Source organism: Mus musculus, chromosome 8 (assembly GCF_000001635.26).
Source record: "Mus musculus strain C57BL/6J chromosome 8, GRCm38.p6 C57BL/6J".
Lineage (NCBI taxonomy): Eukaryota > Metazoa > Chordata > Mammalia > Rodentia > Muridae > Mus > Mus musculus.
This window is the reverse complement of record NC_000074.6, coordinates 122,292,974-122,310,685: the sequence shown is the minus strand read 5'-3', so window position 1 is coordinate 122,310,685 and position 17,712 is coordinate 122,292,974. Positions and strand designations below refer to the sequence as shown.

At 55.8% G+C, this 17,712-nt stretch overlaps 1 protein-coding gene across 3 annotated transcripts in view, besides 4 other annotated features; it reads right to left on the bottom strand.

Moving 5' to 3' along the window:
* Zfpm1 (zinc finger protein, multitype 1) overlaps positions 1-17,712 on the bottom strand; it is a 56,007-nt gene that overhangs the window by 27,177 nt on the left and 11,118 nt on the right. For all 3 annotated transcript variants that reach the window (XM_030243422.1, NM_009569.4, XM_006530851.4), the window contains 2 exons: positions 5,206-5,328; positions 3,045-3,194 (listed from right to left, as the gene is read on the bottom strand). In XM_030243422.1, the coding sequence (XP_030099282.1) occupies positions 3,045-3,194; positions 5,206-5,314 (259 nt within the window). In that variant the 5' untranslated portion in view covers positions 5,315-5,328. The remainder of the gene's footprint in view (positions 1-3,044; positions 3,195-5,205; positions 5,329-17,712) is intronic.
* Positions 9,275-9,577: an enhancer, noted in NCBI's record as "Zfpm1R18 preCRMcc fragment". NCBI's record gives its function as "erythroid enhancer when transiently transfected in human K562 cells" and the evidence as "EXISTENCE:reporter gene assay evidence [ECO:0000049][PMID:17038566]".
* Positions 13,635-14,058: an enhancer, noted in NCBI's record as "Zfpm1R21 preCRMcc fragment". NCBI's record gives its function as "erythroid enhancer when transiently transfected in human K562 cells" and the evidence as "EXISTENCE:reporter gene assay evidence [ECO:0000049][PMID:17038566]".
* Positions 13,635-14,435: a biological region, named in NCBI's record as "Zfpm1R7 and Zfpm1R21 erythroid cis-regulatory modules".
* Positions 14,080-14,435: an enhancer, noted in NCBI's record as "Zfpm1R7 preCRMcc fragment". NCBI's record gives its function as "erythroid enhancer when stably integrated in mouse MEL cells" and the evidence as "EXISTENCE:reporter gene assay evidence [ECO:0000049][PMID:17038566]".

Genomic DNA, 17,712 nt, shown 5'->3' with positions numbered 1-17,712 from the left:
TCTCTGAAGACACTTTCCTGGCATGCTCCTTGGGTTTTATAATCTACATAGGGCTACAACATTCCCTCTGCCCAGAGGAGAGTACTGAGACCACACCGTGGGGTCACTGCAAAGCTGGACCCTGGGCAGTGTGTGGCTATCAGAGCTGCAAACATAGCATTGCCTGTCTGATGCAGATGTAATAGAAAATCAGCCACTTAGGGGGCTTATGAACTTGCTCATACCTCCCTGTGAGGAAAACCAGGCTGTCTAGTGGCTGACAAGTTGGAGGCCACAATGTCTCTCCCCATCTCTATTTTACAGACCATGAAACCAAGGTCCTGAGGTCAGTAGTCCATTCCTAGACACTCCACAAAGCTAGGCTCCTGCCTCTCACAGCAGCAGCATCAAAGAAGAGTGGCCAGTACCCGGCAAGATACAGAACTCTTGACAGTGGGTGAAAACTCCACTGTGAATGACCCAGACTGTGGAGTGCTACCATCACTGAGTACCAGGCAGAGGCAGCAGGGAGCCAGGGGCAGAGACAGAAGCAGGAGATGATAGGAGATCATGACAGTGATGGTGATATTGGCAACCTTGGGGTACACTCTAGTGTGGGTAAAGCAAGGAAGACTATAGTTGGGTCTGCAGCAGTCAGCCAACTGCTCCTGGGCATCACCACAGCATTGGAACTCGGGGCCAAGTCGGGGTTCCTTGAGGGGGGGGTGCCTTTTTTCTTTTTCCCATTTTGAGTGTGTGCATGCGTGCGTGAATATGTGGGCCTAAGGCTGATGCTGGAAGTCATCCTTCATTGCTTGTCCACCTCATTCACTGAGGTGGGAGGGGGGTGTCTCTCAAGCAGACAGAGGTCATTAACATGGCCCAGCGCTGCTAGCTAGCTTGCACTGGGAATCCCTGTCTCTGCCTGGAACTATGAAAGATACCTCTTAGGCAGGATGCCTGGGACAAACAGGGTGGGTGCAGGGACCTGTCAGAAAGCAGCCATGGGCCGGAGGTCAGGAAGAGTCTCGGGCAACCCCGCAAGGTAAAAGTGGCACTTGGTCTGTCACCAGACTGGGCACTGCCTTCAGGCCTTAAGCCTCCAACCCCATCAGAGGCTTGGGCGGCCCTGGAGATAAGAGCCCCCGGGGCCTCTGCAGCAGCTTCCCCACCGGTGATAAGCAGAGCCTGTGCGGGAGCTGATAGGCGATGGCTACCACGGCGGTTGGCCAGCAGCCACTTATCAACCCCATCGCTGCCCACTGCACAGAAATTCCTATCTGTGGGAGCCGATAGTGCACTGCCTGGCCCCGGAGGATGCAAATAACTCGGGAAGCTGGGGTGCACCCTGACCCCAAACCACAGCCCATGGAGCAGGGCCTTCACAGGGGGCAAGACAGGCTACAAACTAAAGGGGCCTTGTTTCTCCATCTAAGAAAATAATAACCCTTATGTGGATGAGGACCGTGGGCAACGTTCCATACTGCTGTAGGTGACTTCACATCTGGGCCTCTGGAGCAAGGCGCAGTTCTCAGCCAGTGCTGTGGTATGCCGTTCTCTGCCCTACACCAAAGTGGGTATGACACTGTGCTGGCCGCAGGAGGCTGATGTAAGGGGCATCCATGCCTTCAGAGGGGCTCAGGGACCCCCTTCGAGCTGGAGAGACTGAGTCGGCATAGGGCTGGTAAGAAGCTGGACAGCCTGCATACAGGGCTCTGCCCAATTCCATGGCTTTAGACACTGACCTGTGAGTGGAAAGGGTCTGGCACCCATGTGACCTGGTGCAATTATTCCCACCATGGTACCGAGATCTGGGGACACAAGCCTCAACTGAGATAGGACATTGATTGCATCAGTGCCCATCCCAGGCACTCCAGCAGGAGCGGACATCATCGCCATATTACCTCTGCCAGGTCACCTAGAGCCTCGAGGGATGTGCCAAGCACCTGATGTACATGTGGCAGGAGACAGTGCTCTGGGACAACTAGCCATGGGACATTCTATGGGTGGACTCAATTTCCCAAGAGTGCAGGTCCCCATTCTGGCTGCGGTCTTCTAGGTCAGTCCTCCCTCTAAGGCCTCAGGCTGATGTTCCATTGTGTGGCCCTTAGCCACACCTGCCACTCATCCTTGACACTGGCGGCAGAGATCACAAATCGACTCCTGCACTCTTCTAATGCCTTAGCACCCCACCAAATCATCCATGTGTTCAGTTAAGAGTTCATTTCTACCCCTTCCCAATTTGGTTCCCAAGTTTTCCAGAGGAGGAGCAGTCTCTGCCCTGGCAAAGCCTTCTCAGACCCCTTTGACATGCCTTCTAGCCACAGACAGGAGTCGGCTGTGTCATACCTGCATGTTCATACACAGCCGACAGACAATAACCGTGTGTGCATGTGCCGCCCCACACACCCACGTGCTCAAGCATCCGACACCTCCCTTGTTGAGGACCATAGGTGTATGTGCACCTGCTCTGCACAGTGGCTCTTGGTCCTCAATAAGAGCCCTGGAAATCACTGATGCCCACGGTTTCTTGGCAGCAAGGGTACCATGACTGTCATACTCTGGGACCTGTGCAGTCTGAGCTCCAGCCGCCAATGTGACAACTGGCACACACTGTCTGTGCAAAGGTACAGGCCTGACTGGTTTGTGGGGCAGATGGTAACCAGGAACCTCAGACGGACTGGGCCCCCCAGAAAGAGCAGCTGTCCTCACACAAGCGCAAGCCCACCTGGGCACTAGCCAGCTCCGAATCCCAACCATCTGCTGCAGGGAAGCTGTGCTCAGCAGTTCCTACATGTCAGCTACACGCCCTCCAGGCTCTTGCTCCGGCTATCGTCTCTCAGGCCCCATAGCCAGCCACACCAGACCCTTCAAATGCCCAGAGCACAGGCTCTGGGCATGCGAACTCTCGAGATTATCTCAGAACACATTGCTTGGGCCAGCTACACAGACCCGGGCACGGGTGGTGTCGGAGGACCCACGATCCCAGGATAGCCTAGCCCTAGCTAGCCCAGAAGGCTATAACAAGGCCACTACTACTATACGGGGCTAGTCAGCCTGGTTACCTGGCCCACTCCAGGGACTAGCCATGGCTGCCTCTTCTTCCTTTTCCTCTTTCTCTTCATCCTGGGGCCTCATCTCCAACTCCTGCCCCTCCATGTCCTCAGGATCTTCTGGGGACTCCGGAGGTGCCGGCACTGCAGGTGGGCTCACATCTGTAGAGAGGAAAGCATTGTCACATCCTTGCAGTGCTAGCCTATGACCAGGAGGGAAACTGAGGCCTCAGGGCGCACAGTCACCTGCCTCTCTCCTTATCTAGCACTCCAGGATTCCTCTTGGTCTTGTAAAGCTCTCAGCCCCTGCTGATCACAGCAGTAATAATTGTTCTTTAGCTGCTGTCACAACCCAGTGCCCACCCAGTGCACCAAGGCCCATGACTTCTGGCTCTCTGGTTTTTGCAACAGCTGGGTCCCTCCACCAGCCCCGCACCCAATTCTAGCCCAAAGGGCATGTTTGCTTTCCTGGCGGGCCAGATAACCAGTGTGGCCCCCGATCGATGAGCTCCTGTAAAGCCCCCTTGGTGACGTCATGGGACCAGCAGATTATTAATACCGCGATAAGGGCTGTGATTAACATCAAATAAATCAATCCCATGGTATAAAAGTCCTATTATTTTTGGCTATAAATCAAAGTGGCTGGCATCTGAGCTCCAGCCACCAAGCGAGCGGAGCCGCGTTGGACCCGCCTGAACGTCAGATATGCTCTAGTGCCCGTTATCGCGCCCATCACTGTGTTATCACTGCCGCTGGTGCCAGGTGCAGGCCGGGCTGTTTGTCCCAGATCCTTCCCGGCCCCACCCGCCTACCCCTTCAGCAGCCCCAGCTCCCCAATCAGATAAAGGCCAGCTCCCCGGGAAGCCATGGGTCAGAGTCCAGCAGCCGCCAGCCACTTGCCCTTTGGCAGCCCGGCCACGGCTGCACTAGTGTGTCTCCTGATGGTGGCACCGATGGTGAGGGAGATACTGCAGCAGCCTCTGAGCACGGCACCTGCTCTCCTGGAGGCCACCCAGGAGAAACTGAGGCAGCCATAGCTTCACTTCTCAGGACTGTGTACCAGGCCTGGCACTGGCTTCCTCACTCCAGAGGCAGGGGTTCCCCGGGAGCTGAGGGTGAGGGGAGTCAGAGCCACAGAAAGGCCAGAACCTCAGGCTGGGGACTGGGCTTAGAATGGAAAGGGAAAGGGGAAAGGAAGGGTCCCTGGCCTGCATCCACTCAGTCAGGGACTCTGGCACACTGGTGACGTGCACGATGAGGAGCCCTAGGGATGAAAGGCTGTGGGACCTGTGTGGGACCTCTGCTCCCCACTCAAGCTGTGAGACTCTCTGATGTCCCTGTCTGTCTCCTCTGTCATTCCCTTTGCCTTCCTCTTCATGTGTGGTGGCCAAACATCAATTCCTTAGCCGCTCTCTACCTTGTTTTCTGAGAGTCGACCTGTCAGGCTAGTGAGCCCCAGGGACACTGTGTCTACCTTCCCGGTGTTGAGGTCATAGGCCTGCAGCACACATCTGGATTTCACAGAGATGCTGAGGTCCTCAAGCCTATGTGGAAAGCTCTTTCCTGACTCAGCCACTTCCCCGGGCCTTTTCCCCATGCCGTTCCCGCTCATGCAGCTGGGGGCTGCAGGGGGAAGAAAGGCTCATGGGTAAGAAGCGAAGCGCTCCTGAAGCTCAGAGCTGCAGAGAGAGGTGGCAGGGCTCTAGACTCACAGCCATGCAGAGCCCAGATACCTGGGTCGGGATGCAGGTGTCCCTTAGATACCCCAGAGCTCGCTACCATCTCCCTTGAGCTCAGTGGCCACCAGAACACAGCAGTGCTAATCTCCCGAGTACTCTGCCACCGTGAGTCCCTCTTCTCAGGCCTTTGGGGCCCTTGAAGTCTTACTGCCCTACCTCCAGACCTGGCCTGAACTGTCCTCCTAGAGTTTGGGTAGTGTAGGGGGTCTGTGGGGCTTCCTTCTGCGGCCTGTCCTCAGATTCAGAAATGCAGACCCAGCAAACTGCAACCAGGAGGCCCAGGAGAATCTGAGGAGGTCAGGGGGCTGAGGAAAGGGGCGACATGATAATGGGATGAGTCTAGGTCATCCGACCTAGGTCGTCGGATCCCTGTTGGCATGGGGGCTGTGTGACCCCAGACAAACCTCTTAACCTCTCTGGGTCTGCACACTTACCTTCTCTGGGTGGACTTGGGGGCTCCTCTATGGCTGGGGCCTCTGGGTCTGGGGCTTCCTGCTCCTTGGGGCTGCTGTCCATGGCCTTGGCTTCTTCTCCGGCCTCCATGTCTCTGAGGGAACCTGTGGACATGAGCCCCTGGATATCATGATGTGTTTCCAAATAAGGTCACCCTGGTTTCCTAATGGCTGTACAGGCTGAGCTTTGGTGCCTGGGTAGAGTGGGTATCAGGACACAGCAGGGCCAGCTACCCACAGAGGCGAAGGCTACGACACCTTCTGGGTCCCCTGGTGACAACCATGTGAACTCCACCCCATGTACTCCCGGCCCACAGCAATTCCTAAGCTTTGGGGTCATTTTATGCATTTTCTGTTCTTGCCCTTCCTGTTGTCTGTCCCTCCCCAGGCAATGGACACCCTCCTTGCTAGGACAAGAGTCCCAACCTTCCCAACCACTCACAACTAACAGAAACCAACACAGGATGATCCTTCTGGGCTCAGATGGGCACTGCAGGCCTTCCTGCCTCACAGGTCACACACAAACTCGTAGGGCCACACAGTCGACATGTCTGCTGTCTCTTATGGCCCCGCAGGCCCCATCTGTCGAGCCACCCTGCCCTGGGGGTTTGGTCCAGGGCTCTCCAAGGGTGAGTTCTTGTGCTTACTACATTTGAGCAAAACCATGCTGGACACAAACATGGCAGACGCGTGACCTGGCTCAGAATGCAGGTGTCTTTCACAGTGGGGGCTGGGGAGCTTTCCTCTCCCTCCCTCCAGACGAGTCGGGGGGCATCCACCTTGCCGTGGAGATGGCAGGCTGGAATAAGCCCCCCATCGTTCTTCGGTGACTCTCAGGGGATCCAGAGGATACAATCTATGAAGTTACTCCAGGGTATGGGCAACAGGAACAGAGAATAGAGGCACTACTGAAATCCTCACCTAGCCTGGGGTCCCCAGCTCAAGCCCTTTAGCTACAGCTTCCACCTAGCCCCACCCCTAGTTCGGTCTCTTTAGCCACAGCGGGGGGGGGGGGGGGGGGGGGGGGCCAGTTCATGCACTTTAGCCATAGCCCCTCCCCTAGTTCGTGTTCTTTAGCCATAGCCCCGCCCCACCCCGCCCCCAGTTTGTGCTGTTTAGCCACAGCTTCCAGGAGACCCCTGTCCTTGTCATTTTGTGGTCACTGAGGAGGTAATGAGCTTGAGTCTTGGACACACCCCCTGGAGTGGGAGGAGCCTTGAGTATCAGAGCAGTGAGGCCTCAGGGCACTAGAGAAAGTAAACCAAAAAGCCATGCATGATGTGTCAGAGTGACTGAGGGCACCTGAGGGTGAGGTGTGTACCCTAGGGTGGAGGACAGGGCAGACAGCATACACAAGCCATCTTTGAGTTGTTGTTGTTATTGTTGTTTTCTGACAGGATCTCATGCATTCTGGGTTGGCCTTGAACTTATGGTGTCAGTGGTTCTCAACCTGTGGGTTGCCATCCCTTTGGCGGTTGAAGGACCCTTCCATAGTGGTCTCCTAAGACCATCATAAAACACAGATTTACAGTACAATTTGTAACAGCAGCAGATTTCAGTGGTGAGGTAGCACAGAAACTATTTTATGGTTGGGGGTCCACAACATAAGAACTGTATTAAAGGGTTGCAGTGTTAGGAAGGCTGAGAACTGGGGTACTGTGTGGTAGAGGCTCCTGCCTCCACCTCCTGGGGGGGGGGCATTCGAGGCACCCATCAGCACACCAGGTATACAAGTGTCAGGGATCCGGCCCAGGGCTTTGTGTACAGTTGACAAGTGCTCTCTACAAGCTGAGCAGCAGTGCTCACCACTTCAGAGCCTTTCTGGAGGCGGGCCCACGTCTCCAGGCAGGGGTGGACTAGGAGGCACCGCTTGGATGCTTGAGGGTTCCCTGCTAATGAAACCTGCCTCTCCCCAGACTCACAGCTCCCAACGTGGGTCAGCCTGCACCCATGCTGAAGCTACTGTGAGAGCCATAGTATCTATTGGTCATGTCAATGGCATGGGGACCCACAAGACGGAAGAGACACCAGGCTGCGACCAGGTTTCCAGACAATCCCAACCACACTACAGGGGTCAGTGCCATTCTGCTCACACTGGCCTCAGATGGCCTGACACCATTCTAGGGTGCAGGGGTCTCATGTCACTCCTGGGGACCAAAGAGCCACAGTGGTTTCTAAGTCAGGAACATGAGCAAGGACAGGGGGTGAGGCTCAGACTAGGACCTGTGGGGGAAGTTATCTGCACCAGCAACGCTGTGTACTGAGTGTGAGTGAACTCGCACAGGTGGAACCCCAACCCGGGGCACTGGGGTACCAACACAAGTCCCAGGAAGGGGAAATGAGGCTGGTTTCCTGGCTGCAGTTCTGTGGTGCTAGTCCTAAACCCAGCCTCCCAATCTGTTCCAGCTGCATTGCTATAGCAGGGTGACAGGCAGGAGAGGGCTGAGGCTCACAGTAGCAGACTCAAGGTAGGCTGGATACGTGTGTTGGCCGCTATGACCTTGTACCAGGGCTGGACACCCGCTGTGGTGGAGGCCCACCCTGAGCAGAGCCTCCCTTCAGGATGCTGGAGACTGTTCTGCCTAGGTGCATGGACCTACCCCTCTGCTGGAGCTTCGTGCGTCTCCAGGCCTGGGAAGTCCCTGGAGTCTCAGTTGCCTACTCCAGTCAATGGGATGAAGCCTGCCCTCTGGGACTGCCACTGAGCTGGGTCAATGAGGGGGCACAAGCTGAAGCATCCTTCTTCAGTAATGTCATGGAGCCCAGCCTGGTGCCCACCCAGGTGGATCTCCCACACCCAGGCGCCTGGAGCAGGGCTGTTCCTCCATTTACAGGAACAAAGGCGACCGCTCCTCACAAAGCTGCGTGGAGGAGCGTGGAGAAAGAAGCGGGGCTGCAAGCGGCTCATTCTGATGCTGTTAATTTAGTTCCAGAACAATTAACGTGGCTCTGATACTGCAGGAGACAATCACCACCGCAGACGGTGTGGGCCCGCAGCCGGACGCGGCATTCCTGCCTGGGGCCTCTATGGCTTCCCAAGTCGGCTCCAGTGGAGCTGGTACTGGGCCCTCTGCCACACCTAGGCCCGTGAAGGTTGTGGAGAGTAGGAAGGGGGTTGCGGGGGGCTGAGGGGAGACTGGTCCTGTAGGTCAGGGGAATCTGTGATCCATGGCTGGATACTGTTCCTCCCCAGCATGCCCTATGCTAGGGTCCTTTTGGGGAACCTCACTGTTCCCAACCAGGTACAATGACAGATCAAAACTGTGTCCTTGCTGTGTGACCTTGGGCAAGCGGCTCTACCTCTCTGTACTCCTTCTCCTGAGCTACCAATGGAAACTATCACAGCTGCAGCCTCCCAGGACTGCTGGCCCGCACTATCAGACTGCAGCAGCGTAGGGAGCTGGGGGCCAGTGCTTTGCAAACACCAGCTGTCACTGGTTCCTGCCACCAATAACCCGACAGGGCTAGGAGATGTGGAAAGTGGTTATTAAGCACCAACTGTGTACAAGAAGCCTCAGCCCAGCCCTTCACGATGTCCCTCCTTAACCTCTCCCACTGACATAGCCTAGTGAGGTCATCTTCCAGGCCTGTCTCAGTGGGGAACCTAAGGCACAGAGGGTTCATGTTAGATCTTGGCATGGAAAGGTCATACAGAATATGTAATGTGAGCCAGACTGGGTGCCATGGAGTGGGGGCAAAGAAGAGTAAGGGAACCTGAGGCCAGTCCTATCTAAATGTCATTTCCATAAGTAGCCAGTCATTACCTGCTACACACACCTCAAGAGGGAAGTCTGGGTTACACCCACTTTATGGATGGGCAAACTGAGGCCCATTCAACTAAGGCAGAACAACTCGCTCATGATCCTCAAGGGTATGCTGCAAGGAGAGAAAGGAACTTGGACCTCATTCAAACCTGACCAGACAGGTGCTCCTCCCTTCGTACAGTCTTGAACCACAGCTCCTGTTACCCATAGTGAGGCAGATGCTGTCCCTGCTGCCTGGCTACTACTGCTCAGGTTGGAGAGGTCCGAGTGCAAGACGACATTTCTCAGCGGCATCCACAGGCCACCATGATGGCCACCCACAGCCAGGGCAGCACTGGGAACAGCCCCCACAGTGCCCCGAGCCCCTTGGTTATCACAGGGAGCAGACGCCCAAGCGCCCATCCGTCTCCTGCTCATTAAGCCGGACGCCGCTTGGGAATGAAAACATAATAGCTATTTGATTGGGGGTGAGATATTTTGCATATTGGCTCGGAGCTGATAGCGGAATTTCATCAACTCCCTTTTTCATGCTTTAAAACTGAATTATGGAGACGGGCTCTGTACAGCAGGCTGATGCCCAGTGCTTTCCAAGTCCTTGTAAGTGAGGTGACTGCAGCCTTCTCCTGGCTTTGAGGAGTCGCAATGAAGGGTGGTGGTGGTCATTTTGAAACCACCACATGGAGACCACTGCAGGTCCTGGAAGGGGGACTAAACCCCATCTGTGTCACCCAGGCAGCATGAAGGGGGCTCCTTGGTCCAGACAGGATTCTGTCATGGATGAGCCCTCTGCAGACTACCATGTGGGATGGGAACCACCGTTAATACCAGAGCAGCACCCAGTGCTCCAAACCCTTGGTCATCAGACCAAGGCCCACAGGAGCCTGCCTGGCACAGGGTCCTTCCTTTAGGGTCACCCAGAGATTCTTTCCTCTCTTCCTATAATGGGACAAAGGCGACCTGCAACAGCTGTTGCCCATCCTTGGGCCCTGGATCTCGCAGACAGATGCCAGGTAGAACCCAGAGAGCAGGCAGCCACATTCCTAACCACAGCCACTTCATCTGCTCCCACACTCCTCAAACCTCCCCACATTCCCTTGTGCCAGATTTAGTAAGGACCAGGAGCCGGAGATACGGCACAACTAAACTTCTTTCCCCAAAGGAGCACAGGTACCTGTGTGAATGGCCAAGAGGGAGAGGTGTTAAGAGAGGGGGGGGGGGCTTCCTGGAGGAGGTGGCAAGGACTGATGACAGAGGAGGCTCCTCCCAGTTGGGCCAGGAGAAAAAGAAGTGGAGTGGGGGACAGAGCACACTCAAAGGCAGGACTCACGGAAACTCTTGTGGAGGCTGGAGTCCACACAGCCAAATGGGACAATGGCTGGGATCACAGCCTGGTGTTACTGTGACAACTTGCTGTTTCTTGCAGGGCTGGGGAGGCCATCAGGAGGTATAGGAAGCCCCCCACCTTGCTTATAGAGTCTCCTCACTTCACTGGAATGGCTTGGCACTGCCAGGAGGGAGACCCTGGCCTCCAGCAGGACCAGCTGTCAGATAAGGCCCTGAGAGCAGAGAGAAAATAGAAACAGATACAGACGTTCCCACCACTGGGCAGCAGGCAGTGAGGGCCACGGCGGGGACGCACAGGCGGCAAGATAGCCCTGCCCTCCCTCAGGGGCCGAGTTTAGCATCACAGGACTCAGCCCAGTGGGGACTATGGCCAAACAGTCTAAGGGCTCGCGCCTGCATCTCAGGTCTAAGTTCTAAAGCCTTACTTCTTGGCTAGCGGCACCATGACCTCTGACAGTAGGTCCTCATCTAGGCCCCATCTGAGCGGGGGTTCTGATCTGAGCAATGCTAAGGAGTCAGAGGCACATGGACCCAGAGCTGCAGGCCCGGAGCACAGTTTAAGCTCCTCAGACTTGCCTTCGCTTTCAGTTCTAATGGCTCAGTCAGGAAGTACCGACAGGGACGCGGTGAAGAACCTTGACGATAACTCTGACCCCAGTGCCACAAGATCATCTCAGGCATGTTACCCACACTGCAGTGGGGCAGGGCTCTCAGGGTAGAGTCTCTTTCACCTCTGGCCATACTCCTTGGACATAGCCCAAATTGTCTTGCCAGCCAGGAAAGGGCCAGGTCCCCCAAGCATATGTCCTGTGTAAATGTCTGTCACCAGTGCCCCAAACTTGTCCTTGAGTGGCCGCTGAATTCCCCAGTGTACCCCTTCAGCCTATTTAAGGACTCTCCTCCTTCAGGGTCCCACACTCAGTGTGGTCATTTGGGTCCTCTGGGACCACCACCTTATCACAGTTGTACACAACAAGTTCAGACACCCTTGTGGCCCTTAAGGCTTAGCAGGTGTCCAGTGTCCCCGGGAAGAGTGAAGGGCCACTTGAAGCTCAGGGTGGTCTCAACCTTGACCTCAAACTCAAGTGGGCGCTAAAGAGACAGCCAAACTGGTGGTAGAGATGAGGACACTATTGGAGGAACAGATCTCACAGAGCCCAGGAGGGACGCTGCCCACACTAGGCTGGCCACAAAAGAGCTGGCCATATAGCACTGCTTGTTCACTTGAGTGCACACACCCCACCCTAGAAGGGGAAGTGTGTCTGCCCCCTGGGGTTCCCAATGATGACAGTCAAGCTGGAGCTGGAGCCAGGGGCTGCCATCTTTGAGTCTATGGACTGTTCACAGCATGGGTGGCCCGGGGCCTGAACAGACACAGGATGGGACAGGAGATGTTTCTCACCCAGTGTGTCACAGAGGGTGTCCCCACAGACCCTCTGTGGGGAGCTCATGTCCCTTCCCAAGGAGTCTGAGCCCTACGTCCTTCTCTGTCTTGCCTGGTCCTCTCTATCCCGTGTGGTCTTTGATGGTTGACCTGCTGACTGCTTCTGTGCCTGGCTGTGAGCATCACGAGGGTCCACCCCAGGTCACGTGGGTTTGGAACTCAGGACATCCTAGAAGGTGACGCATACCTTCCTCAGTCACTACAGAGGCACCGAGCAGTGGGTCTGACAGAGTCAGGACCCACATCCTAGTAAACATGCGTCTATACAGACCTCAGCATTCAAACACTAAGAAGATCTTATTGAGATATGATTCACACACAGTAAATACAGGCTTTTCCTGATGCTTGACGTTTAAAGGCAAGAATCTTTACTGAGGAAAAAAAGGTATGTGTGGGTGACATGCAGCCCAGATAAAATGCAGAGCTCTGCATGGCGCTGTCTTGTGAAAAGAAACACACGCTGGCGACCTGGGGTCAAATTGGTTCCAGAAACTTTAAAAGGAGTCACTGAAAATCTGCCATCAGTCACCTTCCCTTGCCTATCCCCAGAGGAACCAAGGCTTCACACAGCTGTGATCCTGGCTGGGCCGTGGGCAGCACCGAGCTCCCCCCCCCACCTCCTGGAAATGTATTCCGCTCCCGTTTCCAACCCTTACACAAAAGCCAACTCCGACTTAATGGCCAGAATATGGTGGGCTTCCCTGCCCTGAGCTGCTGCTGCTGCTCTGGCTAGTCCGTGTGTAGCTGCGTGGCCCTCTGGAAGCCTCTGAGGACCCAGGCACCCCAGCCATGTGCTTCACACTGTACCAGTGGTCAGAGGCAGACCTCAGCCCTGGGGCTGAGAAAGGGCCACTGAACACAATGGAGAGCTGAGCATGTCATTGACGCATGACACTTACTAGCGTTCCAATTTGGTACTACCCTGCTCTAAGTATGAGAAACTGAGACAGAAAGTAACAAGGTCTCTGGACCCATCCTTATTCACAGTAGATGAGAACTAAGGCCTCGCTGTTGCCCTTGTGAGGCCTCGTTTCTCTCCATAATCCCCGTATCTCCCTTTCCACCTCTGTTTCTGGCCACCCCTGGCCCCCTATGTCTGCTCCTGGAACCAGACCCTAGGCTCTGCTAGCTGCTCCTGGCTCAGTTGGAGTCAGGACACCCCTCTGTTTTGTGGGGGTGACCCCTGCCCCCTCCTGGTGTACCTGTAGTCTTTAGAAACTATGGCTCCTTCAGCCCAGATCCCTGCAGGTACATGTACGCTGCCCACAACCACTTGCTGGAGTCTGTCAGAGCCTGGCTAGCACCAGCATGCAGGAATGTGGAAGCCATGAACGGAAACTGAGGTGGAAGGCAGCCCTCCTAGCCACCACCCGGCCTGCTCTTCAGGGACATACAGAATGGAGACCTAGCTGGGCTGCAAGGTCCAGGGACCCACATCCGACCTTACAGAGTTCTGGTGAGGAGTGGACGGAGAGGCCCTGGGGGGACCAGGAAGTTCCAGGCAGGGTCCAAGCTGGGGACTCACTGTGCAGTCAAGAGAGGGGATCAGTCTGAGATGGAGACAGATGTGGGCCTATGTACCTCAGAGGGCTAGTTCAGTCCATGGGATGTCGGGGTTCTGGGGTTTGTTGAATGGGGCGGGCATTTAAACTAAAATGAGCTCAGGTACTGCATGTAGGAAGACCTAGGATGGGGAGGGGCACAGAAAGTCCAGGCTGAGCTCCTAAGTCTAAAGGCCCAGGACGGAGCTGAGGTTTAATCAGGGTACAGCAAGCAGCACCACCAAGCGACAAGCCTGAAGATGCAGGACCTGTGGAGGGTCGGGGTGCGCTGGGCCCTCACTCCGTTTCAACAGCTACCTCTGTGAGCTCCCTCAGTATCTTCCCTTTGGCTTAAGCCTGGTTCCTCTGTCAGGACAGATCCAACCAGTAAGCTGGTCCTTTACCCTGTCCCCAGGGGCAGGGGCCTGGGTGGGGCAAGGCCTAGAGAAAGGGAGGCTAGGAGGAGGGAAGAGGGCCGGGGGCCTGAGAAAGCCCAGCCTGGCTGATAGAGGGAGATTGGTTTCAGCCGGAGCCTCGGGCCTGCCAAGTCCACATCCTATCTGCGGCCTGCGCTTACTCAACATTCATCACAGCTGAACTCGGAAACTTTATCAACGCTAAAGGTTGGCGCCATCTCTAGGCCCAGCCACTCCCGTCCCTCCCCTCGATGGGCCCGATAGCCACTGATAGATTACACAAGATTGTTTCACTCCGGGAAGCCATGGCCTGCGCTTCTGGGGGAGGGGCCGCATGGGGGAAGGCCCAGGATATCAAGGGGGCTGGTTGTGCTCCCCGGGGATGGCCATGGCCTGGGGGTCCTGCGATAGGATGGGGCCCGGGCCTGCTGAGGCCACAGCTCATCGCCTGGGGCAAAGAGGAGGAAACAAGCCTCGGAGATGGGCGCTGAGGCTGGAGTGATCCCTTCTCCAGATGGGTGATAAGAACTGAGCCATGTGAGCGGGTTTCACTAATGGAGCCGTCGCTGTGTGGCACAGGGCAGAGGCAGATGGCTACTCAGGAGGGGGTGGCTCCTGTGTGACAGACAAGCCCTCCACTCAGCAGGCTGGGCTGTGCCCATCTGGAACAGCACAGTGCTCTGAGCACTTCCCAAACCCACTGCGGGTGCCCCATCCTCTCACACTGTGGGTGCCCCACCCTCTAACACACTGTGGGTACACAATCCTCTAACACATTGTGGGTGCCCCATCCTCTAACACACTGTGGGTACACTATCCTCTAACACACTGTGGGTAACCCATCCTCTAACACATTGTGGGTACACTATCCTCTAACACACTGTGGGTACCCCATCCTCTAACACACTGCGGGTACCCCATCCTCTAGCACACTGTGGGTACCCCATCCTCTAACACACTGTGGGTACCCCATCCTCTAACACACTGTGGGTACACTATCCTCTAACACACTGTGGGTGCACTATCCTTTAACACACTGTGGGTGCCCCATCCTCTAACACACTGTGGGTGCACTATCCTCTAACACACTGTAGGTACACTATCCTCTAACACACTGTGGGTGCACTATCCTCTAACACACTGTGGGTGCCCCATCCTCTAACACACTGTGGGTACCCCATCCTCTAACACACTGTGGGTACCCCCTCCTTCCACACTGTGGGTACCCCATCCTCTCCCTGCCCTGCTTACACATGAGGCCCTGTGTTGTGTGTCCTTCACGCTCTCACCAACACCATCAGCATCTTCTCTCCACTCCACCTCCACCCCGCTCAGCTTCTGCCCCTCGGCTCTGATTCAAGAATGCTTTCTCAACGCTGTGGGGCTTCCGAGTCATCTGTGTCCCAGCCACGGTCCCTTCCCTGTCTCCGTATCACAGCACTTGGTCCGTCCCTCAGGACTCCTCAGGCTTCCCTGTCTGTGGTAATGCCAGCTTCTCAGACTGACTTGACCCTGTTCCTTTCCTCCATCCTCTTCCTCCCGAGACAGCAAGGCTGATCTAGAAACAAGCAGGTAGCTTTTATCCAGCTCTGTGCTCTGGGGGGAGGCGGGAGCTGCCCAAATGAGATGGATGCCCTCTGGCAGGGTCTGAGAGGCCCCCTGGAAGGCCTCACGATGGGATAGTGTACCCTCACACACAGTTAATAAAAACAGGTGACAGAGACCCTTAGTGTGGGGGCCAGGACTGAGGGAGGCCATGAGGTCACTCCTGACTCTTCCTCCCTTAGGTCTCAGCCTAAGCTCTCCAGGGGACCTTGTTTCCCCACTATTTTGCAATTACACATTAAAACAACAACAACAACAACAAACCCCTGCTCATACCAGTGGCTGTTAGGTCAGAGGCTTGGGGGTGCGGTGGGAGCCAGTGCCCCCGACTGCTGACTATAGACCCTATTCTGTAATACGGTACGCTGAGGAGCGGAGAGGCTGGGGGCAAGGTCAGGATCCCACCTCCGCAGCTTTGAAAAGAATACGGAATGGGCAGCTCTAGAATGGCCCATGATGTGGTGGGGAAACCGAGGCCTGGGGCAGGGATGGGGTTCAAAACCCTCCTGGCAGCTGAGGGACTAGATTCCTTTCCATTTTACAGATTGGGAAACTGAGGTGTGACAAAGACAAACGGAGATCCCTGTTCTTGCCAGAGCCTCAGGCCACAGAGACTTGGTCAGCAACATTCCTAGTGAGTCACCAGGCTCAGGAGGGGATGGGGACAATAACTCGAGTAGGGTCTGGAGGGAGGGAGGGAGCTGCCAGCCTTTGCTGCCTGTCCCGGCTCCACTTCTCACCTCCCCACTCTCATTTGGCACAGGAGCTGACTGTAGTGTTTGTGGAATGCCCAGGTCCTAGTGCCGGAGGGTGTGGCTTAGGCTGAGGTCAGCAGAGCTTACTTAAAGGCCCGCCTGTTCAAGGCAAACACAAGGCTCAGTAAGAAGGCACAGAAGCCCGGGAGGACTTCCACCCAGTGGGTCTGGGCTGGACAGGTACAAGCTCTCGTTTGAGATAAGGCCCCACCCCCTCCATGGAACTGTAGCCAATCTCTGAGCCTCAAGTCTGCTCATTTGCACACACTATTTTCATTGGCTGCTAGTAGGGGCTGGACAGAGGTGGGAGGAATGGACGTTCTGGGGACCAGGGCTCAGTGGTGCTGCTCTTGGGAACCCAGGCCATTTCTAAGACAATCCATAGGACTTAGGAGTTTTCAGGGGAGGCAAAGGTGGGACTGGATCTTGGGGGTGTTCTGGAAAGTGTTAGATTCTGGTGACCCGAGAAAGATTTAGGTAGAAAGGAACTTTATGGGGGAAAACTGGTCCACCCAGGCCCCACTAAACTCATTCTTACCCACCCTGGATGCCTCAGAGGGAAGATGCTGACCCAAGGTCACACAGCCAATGTGCAAGGGGTGCCGTGGAGACCTCCCCCACCCCTAGGCACCACTCCTGGACAATTCCACCCCAGCTGCTAGGTCTCAGAATGGGCCATTTGGGTCTTCCTTTTCCAAAAATGATGAGGCTGAGGGGCCTCGACTTTCTCTTTAGATTTCAGGGCCATCTCTCCTGGCAGCCCTGAGTTGGGCCAGGGGCTTGGCAATGCATGGAAGTCTGCGACGCTTTTGTTCCTGGCATTTGGAGGGGTGAGATAAGGGGGAAGAACCGAGAGTGAGCAGGCAGATAGATGGGCTGATAGCGGCTCCTCCACGCATGGCGCCTATCGCTCTTTTTATCAAGGTTCCCTTTCTTTCTTCTTTTTGTTGGGGGCCTGGGAGGGCGGAACACACCCACCCCATTCCCTCCCACACCCGTGGAGCTGAAGGAGGAGGCCTCTCTCTCAGGCACCAGCCAGGAAGGAAGACAGGCTTGGAGAAGAACCTGGGAGGGTGGGGGTCCCACCTGTCTGCCAGGACTCAGGGTTCCCAAGCTCTGTCTCCTCAGCTCTTCACAAGGACCTGCAAGGACACTCATGGGCTCATCTGCTCTATGAGGTAGCCAGGCCCAGTGAGGTGAAGTGCTTGGCCCAAGGTTACACAGCCAGGTCAGATGGAGCTGGGTCCAGCTGTGCCTCTCTGGCCTGGAGTCTAGCAGTCTGGATTTGGTGGGCAGCGAGGAGGTACAGGACAGATGGGGTGGCCAGAGAATATGGCTAGAGGTTCTGGGGAGCAGGACCAGGGTTGCGGGGCAACCTTTGCATCTCTAGCCCCATCTTACAGATACGGAAACTGAGGCTCAGACCAGGGAGACGCCTAAAGGGTGATGGGTAGGCTGGACCCTAGCCCCCCTCTCATATCCTTGAACTTGATGGTTCAGAGTGTGAATCCCGAGACACCCCAGGTATGAAATCCTGGTGATTAGTCAGGAGAGGGTGGGGACAATAACCCAGGATGACAAAGACAAACTTCTAGAATCATCCAGGTGGGGGTGGTCAGA